This window comes from Stegodyphus dumicola, chromosome 6 (genome assembly GCF_044657685.1).
Source record: "Stegodyphus dumicola isolate Sdum_Otavi_A_Nest chromosome 6, ASM4465768v1".
Lineage (NCBI taxonomy): Eukaryota > Metazoa > Arthropoda > Arachnida > Araneae > Eresidae > Stegodyphus > Stegodyphus dumicola.
Genome location: NC_140773.1, coordinates 228,032,825 through 228,046,986, shown reverse-complemented (window position 1 = coordinate 228,046,986; position 14,162 = coordinate 228,032,825). Strand labels below are relative to the sequence as shown.

Genomic DNA, 14,162 nt, shown 5'->3' with positions numbered 1-14,162 from the left:
AAGTACAACAGTTTTGCTGATCTTTAATTTTTTATGTATCTGACACTATACACAAGTATATATATGTGTAGAGATGCTTAAACATTAAAATTTAATTATGCTTATGCGAGACAATTTACTCATCAAGGCAGAAGCAATTACCAAATCACTTTATTGATTTAAAACAAAACAAGAGTAAAATATAATCACATAAAAAACATATAGTTTTCTTTAAAACAACTTTTGTATATTTAAAAAGGAAAAATCAAAATAAAGACTTTGTCAGAGTAAATAAGTAAAAAGGCTTAATGGTAAAAATAAATAGCAAAAATATTTGGTTTAAATTGACAACCTTATGCAGACGACTTTTTTTTTTTTTTTTTTTTACTTATAGGCAATGGATTTACAAGTGAAATATGCAAAAATTAAGCCTTAAAGTTAACAATATGAAAATACTTACCTCCATGATCACTATATTTAGGATTTGTTAAAATTTGTTTAGCAAATTTTAACCCATTTTTATATTGCTTTTGTTCATAGCATTTCTGGAAAAGAAATAAATTATTTCAGTTAATCATTAAAATAGGTTAAAATTGATAAATCATGACTATTTGAAGAAGGGGAGAGAGGAATTATAAAATTAACCATACCTGATTGAAAGACATATTTGTACAAATAAGCAATGAGAATATTAAAGATACAAAACATTTATTCAAAAAAGAATTTAAATCTCAAAAATATATTTAAAAAATTTGTTAACTACTCTTTAAAAAAATTAATTTTATTGAGGATATATTACCATATGATCAGTTGAAAAATTCACTTAATATTATACCTAATACAATCGCCGGGAATTATCGTAATGGTGGGGTGAGTAAATAGTTTTGTTGAAAATTTGGTTGAATAGAATATTTTGTAATTGTTGAAGTAGTAGGGTTGTTTGATGTTGTTGATCTTGTTTGGTAAAAATTTACAACTTTAGGTTTCGCATTTACTGAATATTTGCATTGGTATTTGAAAATAAGAAAATGTTGTGCTTTCTTAGAATTAGAATTTGTTGTTAATGCTTGAAGTGTGATTTGTTGTTGAAAATTACAGTTTGTTTTCTTAGAATTCTAGAATTAGAATTTATTGTTAAAGTATTTGAGGGGTAAAATTTGTTGCTAGAAACTATGAAAATGGCTAAATTGTTAAAGCTTCGAACTAAGCGTGACACACATCGTGAACAAACTTTAAAGTTAGTAGAAAAAATAAACATATATTTGAATGAATCAGATATTGATATAGATGTATGTGATTCATATTTAGAACAGTTGAATAATAAAATTGAAATTATTAACATACTAAATAGTGACATTGATGAATTGTTGAAAGAAGAACAAGAAATTAAGGATGAAATCCTAGACCTCTTACTTATGTCCATAATGAAATAAAAGAGCCAGAAGCTCTTACACCTGCCCATTTCTTGTTTCCAGGGCAAGAAAATATTTCTTATCCTGTACATTTCGCCGACCTTTTCAGGAATGAACCATTGAACCGGCAGACTTTGACTAGGAGAAAACTGTATCAAACTAATCTTTTGAAACAAATTTGGAAAAAGTGGAAGGAGAATTATCTCCTCGAATTACGGTCTGCGCATACTTTTCTAAATCCATCTCCTGAAAGGAATCTTAAAAAGGGCGAGGTTGTATTGCTGGAGGGGTCGACGAAATCAAAATTTTTATGGCCTATTGGAATTATAGAAGAAGTTTATAAAGGTAGGGATGGGTATGTGCGTTCATGTTTGATTCGTACTTCTCAAGGACTTTATCGAAGACCCGTCCAATTAATGTATCCTTTTGAAGTTTAAAGTTATATATATATATGTTTGTTTCATGTATTGTATTTAATTTGCAATGTAGTTTTCAGTATTAATTCGTGCATATTGATTTTTGATTATATCTAAATATATTATTGATATGTAAATTTAATGTGCTCTTAAAAGAGCACAGGTGGGATGTGTTGGAACTTTTCATAGTATAGAGGGCGCTGTTGCGCCAAAAGAATTCTGTGTTTTTTTACATTATGTAACTGTAGTTCGCCATTGCGAGTGTGTATTACTGAGATATATTTGGTGTTTTCATTAAATATATAAAAGATATCGTCATGAATATTTTGTATCCAAATCAAGATCAAATTTACCACTGATGCAAACTCGTTTAAACAAAATATAGTTCGAACAAGAATAGTCAAGGTATTACTAGCCTAGCGAACTACGCATTAGATATCGTTATTCGCTTCGTAACATCCACAATGCAACAAGAAGCACAAGATATAGCAAAGCCAAATTTACTTCAGAGATTACACAGAGTATCGATGTTAATTGATTTGAAATACAGCCATCTTCAATGTGATGAAGACGAGAAATCCAGTAACGAGTGTTGCCTCCACATTTGTCAATAACTGCTGGAATATGCCACGGCCTTGAGTCAAAAAGGCTTTGAATATGTTTTTGAGGAATGGCAAGCCATGATACCTCCACACAAAGCCAAAGTTCATCTTGCGTTTCCGTGTGCGCGGCATGCAGGATTAGGCATTCTCCAATCATGTCCAATGCGCTACATTGAACGGTCTGGAAAACAGACAGCTCAGGGTTATAATGCAGTACAATGGGCTAAGAAGACAGCTTGAACACTGCAGGCAATGTAAAATCGCATACCATCCTGTTAAAATATGCCCTGAAGGTAAGGAAAAAGAACGAGCTGCAAAATCTCAGAAATACACTGGTGTGCAAAAATTAAGGACGAGACGGTTTTTTCAATATAACTTTGTACAAAAGCTTTCCAAATCAACACATTTAATACCGTAAGATCCCCAATACATAAGGACATGAGTAATGTAAGCAACACTTACTAAAAGAGAAATCAGAGGGATAAAAAGAAGCTTTATTGAAAAAGTAGCATGGAGTGCAATGCGACTGAAGGCCGAAACATCCCTGTGATGGGTGTCCAGCAAGAAACATCCGGTCTTTAATAGGGGATATGATCTCCCCTGACTGCTAGGCAGGTTTCACATCGTCTGCCCATGCTGAGAATGAGGGTGTCAATGAGTTGTTGAGGCATTGCTGCCCATTCGTCTTGCAGCGCCAATCGAAGCTCCGGAATCGTTACTGGTGGTAAGGTACGAACTGCCAAGCGTCTGCCTAGAAAATCCCATACGAGCTCAATGGGATTGAGATCCGGAGATTGTGCCGGCCAATCCATACATTCAATATCCTCACTCTCTAAGAGCTGTTCGGCAGCTACTTTGCGATGACATGGTGCATTGTCGTCCATGAAAAGGAACTGCGGACCCATAGCGTCTCTAAAAAGATGCACATATGGAAGAAGAATCTCGTTACAATAATGGGTCCCGTTGACTGAACCTGCGTCGAAGACGTGAAGGTCTGTACGACTACCAAGCATGATGCCTCCCCAAACGAGAACAACGCCACCTCCATACCTGTCCATTTCAATGATGTTCGAGGGATGATTGCGGCTTCCCTGCTCTCTCCAGATGATTATGCGATGAGAATCGCTACTCAGACTGAATCTGCTCTCATCTGTAAAGAGTACTCGTCCCCATTCATTGTCTCTCCAATTATGGTGTTCCCGGCTCCACAGAGAACGCCTTCTTCGATGGGCAGGCGTTAGAGGTACACACCGTACAGGGCGTCGTGCAAACAGACCACCACCATGCAGTCTTCTGGCCATGGTAAAATGCGATATCGGTCGTCCAGTCGCCTGTGTCGTGTGTCTAGCGATTTCTCCCGCTTGTTTCTTCTGGCCTGTAAGACAATATACCGGTCATCTGCAAGTGTGGTTCCTCGTGGACGACCACTACTAAACCCCCGGATAGCTGTTCCTGTAGTTTGAAATTGTCTCCAAAGTCGTGAAATGATGCTGTGAGCAATTCCGAACTCTGCAGCCACACTTGTCGCACTGCGGCCTTCCTCCAACTTCCCAATGATTCGACCTCGGGTAAAAGCATCCAGATGTCGTCTAACAGATTGATTATTCACCATTTCTCGCTGAGGCAGCAACTTGGTGTGATTTTAACTGCTATACGGAGTGCAATCTGTTTGCCAGAAATACTGATCTTACACCGACAACATGATTTATACTACTCAGACACTCCCTATTACGTCTACCTGCATATCTGCGCATGTGCTACCGTACATCACCTTACTTAATCTCCTGATTGGTCTTTCTGTCTGCTCTGCCTCTTCGTTCAGCTGATATGCTAATTTTTCGACTTCGTCCTTAATTTTTGCACACCAGTGTATATGGCTAGTAAGTGTACCTATAATGTGTACTAAGGGGATGAAGGTGAAATGCAATACCACCTTATACCATAATAATGGGTGCAGGACCAGTATGACAATGCATAAGACAACAGTTGAGCAGCTTCTCTCTCTCTATGGCATCTCCAAACTTTAATCCAACCATACTGGTACTGCAAGCAGAACAGTGGTTCGTCGAAAAGCACAATGTCAGGCCATTAGGATGTTCATCTCCGCCATTCAGTACACAACTGAAAATGCAAACGCCTGTGGTTTAAAGGTAAGTGACGCAGTGGACACCTAGCGAACAGTCCACTGCACTATAAACAATGTCGACATGTTCATGCAGACACCAATTGTGTTGCAGACTGCATCCATTGTGATATGGTTGTGGATGTGAGAATGCACTCTATTAGTGCCATGCGCATAATATGCATCTTCTCATGGACTGATGCAATGAGGCAGTTGCAACTGCTTCAGTACTTTTCTTCTGCATTCACTAATTCCATATTTGCAGAACTGTCTGACACAATGCTGAATTTCCCGGAAGGCTAATCTGCAGGCTCTGTATGCAACAATTATGCTTCTGTCAAACTCAAAAATATGCCTGAATGATGTTCATCTTTTTCTGCAAGGCATAATAAAGCTGCACACACAAAAAATCTCAAGACAGAACAAATGACATTATTCAAAATGGCAGTCTTTTTCCCCCTTTATATATGGACTGTAAGGAGCACTGCAGTTGCCCACGAAGTGCATATGCACTGAAATTATAACCATCTACATATATATATGATGCAAGTATCATGCTGTTTGGGTGCTTTGTTATGGTGTTGCATTTTGGATAGACAGGAATTAAGTAGAAAAACAAAATAGAAAAAGTGTGGAAGCAAATATATTCATAAATAATTAGCATCTCACACATCTTCACATCAAGAGCTTTCAATATTTTTTTTGGGGGGGGATTACTTCTGTTTTATAAAGATAAAACACTTCAAACAGAACTAACAAGTATTTAATAATAAAAGCACAATCTTATTATTAACATGTTAAGATTACACAGTAAATACACAGTTTAATTAAAAACTAATTAATCCTCATGAGTATACTATTTTTTGATTTTTAAACCTATTTATTTCTTAATATTTTTTTTACGTATGAAAATATTTTTAAATGAATGGATTTTTTTTATTTTTTAAAGAATTTTTTAACTCTAAATTCTGTCCTGCTGTATCTAACATAATTTAAATACATGAAGGGAATAAAAGCATGTGCAATGCTAAATTTGTGAAATTTTACATTTTTTTCTACATTTTCATGTAGAAGATCATTCTACTTATGGGGTAAAGAGGTTTTTTTTTTTTTTTTTTTTTTTTTTTAATTTTATTGATTCACTGCCATTTTGTGTATTACCTTAGCAAAATTATTACTCACCAACTGTTTCTAAGTGCATCAAAACAGTATATTTGAGATCAGAAAAAATATTATTCATTTATTACAATAAATGAGAAAAGCTCCTACAGAAATAAGGCTCGATTCAAATATCTCATTTGGCAGATCGCTCCATAAATATGTTAGCACTGACGCTAGTCAACCACTACTTACAAAACTAAACTTTCATACGGGTGCTTCAGCACATCTTTAAGAAAATCAGTTTTTAATTTTAAAAAAATTAATCTTCAAAAAAGTGCTGGGACCTTTAAAAGGCATTGTTATGAAACAACTCAAAAGTACTTCTTTAGAAATTATGAACAAACTCAGTTTATAAAAACATTTCCAAAGGGATATAAACAATATCAACGTAGTGAAATTTTTCTCCAATATTCTTGTCCCAGCTGACCCCATCCTTTGAGAATTCAATACCAATGGTCTCAAACTCAAACTGTACGTGGATCAAATGCACAATCTAAAAACAACTAATGAGCATCTTTTTAACAAAATGAAAATTTTTTATTAAAAAAAATTAGTACTTTAAAATTTGCTTACCAAATATTTATCAGAACATACATAAACAATAATATCACAAAAGTAAAAAAATATTTAAATTTAAAGTCTGAAGACATTTTTGACGGTTACACTTCAATTTACTTAGAAATATTGTAATTCAAACAACTAAATATTAAAATTTTCAGAACATTTATTTCAAATAAATCTAGCATTTTTAATTAATCATTAAATAACCTAAACTGAAAATACACAAATTATGAAAATTTTCAGGGAAAACTTTGCTGATGGGAAAAACTTAAGAGAAAATGATAGTTTAATCATTCACTTATTTTTTCAATGCATACATAAAAATACGCACGTATGTATGTAAATAACTATAAACTTCTTTATTTCTAATTACAGCTTGACACTCGATGCATTTCAATTCTGAAAAAAGTTTTGAAGTTTTAGCCTTATTATTTGAAATTATTATCACCAACTGTAGATGCTCATTGGCAATTGAGTTCTTTTCTTAATTTTTAACTTAAAAAATGCTGTTCACATATAAATGTATTCATAAATACAGTGATTATTCTTAGTGCAAAAATTTGAAACAATCTTTTGACCAAGTAGGAAAGAAAAGTCAATCAAATCTGTATATTCAAATCCTTGATTAAAATTTATATTACGCTGGTAAATTAACTAGCTCCATTTAAAGATTTTCTGATGTGCTATTCATGCTCTTTTTAATGACTATGAAAACAACCCCAGACTTCAAATGCTAAAATCCTAAAATGTTTGCAGCACTATATTTAAGATAAATGCATAATTAAAATGTTTTCATGCGCTGCATAAAACTGCTTTGAGGCTCACCATTTTCAGACCATTGGGTGATACTACATACAGATGGCAGCACAGGTACTCTACAGTTTTCTACACAAAGAGGGAGAATTTTATGATATATTCTTTTTACATTATGGTGATAATTCAGTTACTGAAGTACTATTCAGAAAGAGAAAATTTCAAAAATTCCTTTTAAGTAATGAAACAGATAATTCATGCATGGGAAATTTTTAAAAGGAGGCTGAGACAGCATCTGAAATTTTTGATTCTTAGCTGATTTAAAATTTGCAAAATGAAAATAGTGAAGAAAATTTCAAAGCAAAACAAAATGATATTTACTGACTGAGTCTCTTCAATTTTCAACGTCACAAATGGCATGAAAATACAGATGGCAAGCATAATTTTGCTTTAGAATATTTAGCATTTCTTTTTAATAGTGAATTTGTAAATCACATCTTTATGGAAATTAATTACAGTGCAAACATGAATAAGCATTAATGCAAGAATAACAGTAATCATCCAATCAAAATTAATCTGATATCAATGTGAGTTTTTCAGTATTCTATATGCAATGTTTAGTTAAAATTCAATATAAAGTATGTACTACTTGGAAAATAAGCATACAGTCAAAAATCGTTAATCCGGACTCGTCGGGACTTCGGCGATTCCGGATTATAGATCATCAGTTTAAATCTGGTAAGATGGCATGCAGAAATTATAAAATTAAAAATATGAAACCGTAATTTATGAAATAAAGAACAATTATGATCTAAAGCGTATCAAAATTTACAAAAAAAAAAAAGCTTAATATTTATATGTTTACTTTATTAAAGATTTCTTTCAATGTAAGTTGTTTAAGTTGCTTGGTTTTTTATGTGATAATACATTCTCTTTAAACAGACATAATTTCTTGTTCAGTTATAAAGTTCTGCTGTTCAAGTTCTATAATTGCTGTGTCGAGAATACCAACTAATTTGTCAAACGAAATTTTTTCGTTTTCAATAACCTCTGTCACTTTCTTCGCTATCGGAAGCGAATTATAATGACGAGGAATTTGATTTAAATCATATCAAAGACAGAGTACATCGAGATGAAATACTACATTTAGTAAGGAATTATAAGCCAAATAAGACATCTGCCCTGAAGATAGTACTGACAGATCAACTTCCAATCCATTCCGCGCCACAGCGTTAAAGATACACAAAGTTTAGATAAACAAACATTAAAGTTTAGATAAACAAAGGATATGCCTTTATCCATTTTTTGCAGCAATTCCACTTTTTGTTTAATGGACTTCAAAACATACTTTCGCTTTGTAGATCCTTTACATATTAGTAAATATATATCAGAAATTCTATTTGACATAATCGAAAGTTCAAGCTTACTTTTATAAAATTGCTCTAACAGTCTGCAAAAAATAATAGGCCGAATACATTAAACGCGCATTCGTAAACGTATTTTGCGCACACGCATATTCGCAGCCGTAAAGGACTTATGCGCATGCGTCAATATGACGCATGCGCAGAAATTTTGTAGCTTTGAGGTTCGGATTATGGGTGTCTGAATTAACGACTTTTGACTGTATAAGAAATGCTTTAAATAAATCTATTTTTTAATGTTTCATAAAGTTTAATCTTGCATATGACAATTTATATTTTAATATTTATTTCTTAATTATATCACAATTTATGTAATACTTGTTGAAAATTTCATATGAAGAAAGTGAAATTCTAAAAACATATGATGTGCACCTTGCAATAGAATCTAACGTCATAAAAGTGTTGCAGAAAATGAGAGAGATTTAAGACAGAAATTGGGAAAATAAACAGAGAGAATTTTCACATAGCACAATAACAGATTATTGCATGTAACAGGGAGAGCAATAATTCCCAAACATGGTAACCAAATGAAAATCTTACTAGCGAGCAGTATATTGGCAAACTTAGGAAAGTTGCTTTCTTAAAACTAAAAACTATTTTTAGATGACTGCAAGCATCCTTGTTGAATTATTTTTCTTGATAAACAATAGCTAACTGGCATCTTTACGACAGGGACACATGAATAAGAATGTGCTCAATGAAGTATATATATTTGTTGCCTCCTTTCCCCCTTTTTGTTAGTATCAGTACTTATCCCTTGTGTTACATCTTCAGTAACACTACTGGCATCAAAACAGTGAACTGACTAATAGATTCAGGCATTTCCTGAAAAATGTTTGCACCATGAGACATTTGTACAGCAAAATTTATAGCACATTTACACTTCATAAAAAAGACCTGATTTTCTCTTAATGCATTCAATTTTCGGCTACAGAAAAGCATGCTGTTAAGAATTTCCAAAGTTACATAATCTTGCCGGCCAAAAAAAAATGTGTTAATGACCACGAAATGGCGCTTTATATAAAAATTGAGCAGCAATGACGTTGCAATATTAAGGCTTGTGCAAAGAGAGTGTCAATTCAAAAGGGAACGTGGTTTGAAGGTTCTACTATTTCATTTTTGACTGCACTCTGATTCATTTATAGTTGGCGCAGAGAATTGACAACTATTGAATGGGGAAAAGAGGAATAAGAGTTAAGTGACAAGACTGTTATAAATTGGAATAACTACCTGAGAGAAGTTTGGGCACACAGTCTTTTATCAAGGCCATAAATTTGAAAGAAAAATAAGAATACAATGTTTCTTGTATTTAGTAAATGGGTTTTTCTAACTTTGGCACCATCTCTTGTGGTTGATGGGATTTTCCATACCACATTAACTACTTTTTCAGCACTTAAAATTTTTATTTTTGAATTTAGTATTTTTGCAATTCAGGATTTTTCTTTACAAATTTAAATTGGTTTTACTGCAATAGAGGTCCAGATTATATTGATTTAAAATGCTAAAATTAGAATATTGACTAAATTTTTTTAATAATAATTTTATAGGTTTAATTGAATTTCTGTTTCTCTTTTCTTTCTTCTTGGAGATAATATATGAAAAACTGTTTCTAAAAATAAATTATTAGTTTATTACTTAGCAGCTTTAGCACAAGTTTCAGGCTTATTGATTTACTTATAATAATTACTTTTACTTAGAATAATCTAAGAGCAGCTTTAAGTGCTATTTTTGTACCAGCCTACTTTAAATATATGTTGTCTACAGGAAACTTTTAAATTTAAAGTAAGATTTTCTCACCAATTTAAGGCTAACCTATCTAAAACAGAGAACACTTTTTATGAAAACCCTCTAACATTCCATCACTGAGTACAATTACATTTCCAGCCATTTCATTCTAAATTTTGCAATTAAGTAAGTTTATTTTAATTTCATTCCTGACATTGCTCTTATAACATATAAATAACTATTTTTTATTAAACTTTAATTTAAAAGATTATGTAAATTTAGATCTTCTTTTGAATTTGAAATTTAATTTAGAAATGTATAACTTCTGATTTTGAGCTTAAATATGAAAGTGTCGGGGAATATTTTTCTTAAGTAAGGATCTCATTTAGTTCTGTTCTTAAATTAACTTAAATTAAAAAGAATTTCTAAATTTTTCTTAAATTAACTTAATTCAACTTAAATTGAAAAGAATTTCTAACTTATTTTTTTTATTTAATTTATGACAGGTTTTTTGGCTTAAATGGACTAATTACTTTCTATTAATTATTCTCAACTTATAATCTAGCTCTAACAAAATAATAATTTAATCTTTACTTGTAAAAAAATGAAACACTCTCAGTTAATTGTGTTACTGTTCATTGCTAGCAGACTGGTTTGTTTCCCTTGACAAGTCAATTACTCTGCAATGACTGACATTAACGACTTTTTCAGCACTTAAAATTTTTACTTATATTTTTACAATTCAGGATTTATCTTTACATACTTAAATGAAGCAATAGAGGACCAGATTATACTGATTAAAATGCTAATTAGAATACTAACTAAATGTATTTTTCTTAAAATAATTAACAGCTTATGTTATAATTTTGATGTGTAGTTGTGCTGGCAGAGAACCAAGAAGACACGAAGACAACGAAACTAGATTCTGACAAATCACCAATTTTTATTTTCACACATATCCAATAAATTTGGCAAACACTTATTAAATCATAATTAAATATGATAAATTTCTATGTACATTGTTTTTTTAAAGAAACAATGTAGGCATTCGGGATGGGGAAGAAAAACAGCATGGATGTTGGTGTAGTGGAAGCTAAGGAAAGGAATGATGTAGTTTTTTGTGCCAAGAGTATTTATAGATGTAAGTAGAGTAGTCCAATGTAATTGTAGAGACAAGCTATGATTGGCTAATCTTAGGTTGTTACATAACATAGAAGGATCTCAAATTTGGGAGAACAGATGAATTAGGGGGACAGCACCAAATCTAGAATCGTTAATTTTGAGGTCACCAATTATTTTTAAAGCAGTTATCATATTTTCTTATCTCGAAGAGAGAGGTTCACCTTCCTTCCCTGTGCTGCATGCCACTGAGCAGCGTGGAAGCACAGAAAAAATCTGAATTAAAACTTTGAATTTTATATATATGGACATATACATACATATATTTTTAATCTCATTTTAATAATGGAAGAGTATCAATTTTTTTACACAATTAACACTTCTAAGCCTGAACAAAATCTGAATTCTGCTCGAGTGCACATACCATATTTTTTAAAAAAAACCCTATAAATTATTTAAGATATTTAATTTTCTATGAAGTAGTAAAAATTACTCCATTTGGAAAATAGAAACCAGCATAATTAAGGTTCTAAATCAATGCAATTTCTGATACTTTTAACATTACAAAAAATTCATTTCATTCAAATGCGGAATATTACTTATTAAATCAAATAAAAGCAGAATAAAATGAAAAATCTTTGATGAATTTATTGAGAACTTGTTTCATTTTAGACTTGTCAAGCAGATCTCATTCTAGTATATAAATATATAACCAAAAAATAAACACATTTATCCTTAAAAATTACGATCAGCAAATCAATAAAAGTTATTAAAATGTTTAAAAATGCACATTTTTTTTTTTCAAGTGGACTATCTGAGCAATTTACAAAAAGATAATGGACATATAAAATTAAATTTCACATTTCAAATCATAATCAATCTGCAATATACTAAAATATGGTACATGCATTTTGCATCATTTTAAAATCTAAATTCTTATTAGGCAGGTAAGCGATTCATTTTATCCTCTTCTTTTTCCCCTTTTTTTTGGGGGGGGGGGGAGTTGTTGTTAGAATTGTAATAAAAAAATAAACTGCTTTCAAGTAATTTTGGTTTGTGATTGTGCTTTTAAATATATCATGTTCATGTAATCCCTTTTTTTTTTTTTTTTTTTTCCCAGACATGTTTATACACTGTGAAGCTTTAATTTTTAAGAGATAGAATCAGTAAAGAAGGGGTGAAAATGTATCAATGAACAGATGTACTCTTTCTTGCAAAATTTGTAAAGATTTAATTCACAAATAAACCCTTTAACAGCTTCTATATTACTATTTCAAAATTCGCAAGTAAACTATTTCCCAAATTTACTTGTCATGTAAATTTTTAAAAAAATTCAAGACATCTGTTATTGAATTTAAAAAGCTGTAAATTTCTTAAATAAATTCTGACAGCAGAATACAACTGGGACATTTTTATTAAAATCCTATGCATTGCTAGAAATCAGACAGTACGATTTTATTTTAAAATTTCCAATTCAAGAATAATGATTTAATTAAACTTCCTTCAGTACACATACAAAAAAAAAAAAAAATAAATAAATAAATAAAAATGAAACATTGTATTTGTCACTGTCCAGCAAAGGGATGATAAACATTTAAAACTACCAAGTCTAACACAAGACGCACATATTTCAGCTGTTTAATATATTTTAAAATGCTGCTGAAATTACCCTCGATGAAAAATATCTAAAACGTGTATTATATTATGAAAAAAATACATGTACATATATTGTCCTTAATTCTACTATTAAAATTCTCGTTGAAATATATAATACTTAGCATCAAACTTTCCCACTGCTTTTGTCGAAATTATAATAGTCAAGGCCTAAAATTGAGGGAAAATGTAATGATACACATTTTTATAGCACGGTAAAACAGAATGGAAAAACATACTGAACACCCGAATAGTATATTTAGTGTGTGGTAAATTCATTAAAAGCAATTTATAAGATAATCTGGGAAACGCAACATAGTCAATATATGCATAATTTCCCGGCATATTCTTCACACTCCGATTTTATAAAATATGTATTATATTAACTTTTATTACACTCGTGTAAAAAAACACATGCAGCCAAATGTGGTCATACTCGATAGGAGGAGTTGTGTACCATGTGATTCTCTTCGTATTTTTGATACAAGGAATTATTGTTATGATCTCACTTTTAGGTTTTCTGATTTCTCGCCTACAATTTATATTTCATTTAAACTGTGAAACCACCCTATAGATGCATATGAATCTACGCATCAAAAATTGATCGGATGCCGCTGGATGTTTATGCAACTCGTAATTGAAAAAATATGATTCATTAAGGTCAAATCATTTATTACGTGCTTACCAAAATTCGTTTAAATAAAGTATTTTCCTTCGGAGGCAAAGGTTGACTTGGAGACATTATAGTTTTCATGCAAGATGTATAAGATATTTTAATGCGAAAGTATGTATTTACAGTACTCCACACGACACTCGTGTCACAACCGCGTGGTTCGAACCAAAATGGCGTTGGTATAAACGTAAAAATTCGGTTGCCAAACATGTGAAAAATATAGAGAATAGCGGAAACGGAAATCGAATAGCGGAAACGGAAGTAAGTCATAAGTCTTGAAATATGCACTTAAGTTTAATAACTCCTCAATAATTTCTAAACTATGAAACTGTTTCAGTATGCATACATGGCTAAGTATATATATATATATATATAATGTCAAACTTCTAGTACTTATCAGAAAATTTCTTCTCGGTATTTATCAGAAAAATTATCTTACACAGATTTTGAAACAATGTTAAAACTTGCGTTATTTTGAAAACAAGATGAATGGATGGATGGACGAACGGACGGACGTACCGATGGATGGGATATCTATTCTTAAAAGTCTTTAAATACATCTGTA

General features: G+C 31.5%; 1 protein-coding gene across 1 annotated transcript in view; it reads right to left on the bottom strand.

The window, feature by feature from the left end:
- Naa15-16 (N-alpha-acetyltransferase 15/16) overlaps nt 1-13,777 on the bottom strand; it is a 149,005-nt gene extending 135,228 nt beyond the window's left edge. The window contains exons 1-2 of the mRNA XM_035353981.2: nt 13,610-13,777; nt 440-524 (exon numbers count right to left, since the gene is read on the bottom strand). Coding sequence (XP_035209872.2) covers nt 440-524; nt 13,610-13,678 — 154 coding nt within the window. The 5' untranslated portion in view covers nt 13,679-13,777. The remainder of the gene's footprint in view (nt 1-439; nt 525-13,609) is intronic.
- Nucleotides 13,778-14,162: the final 385 nt, after the last annotated feature.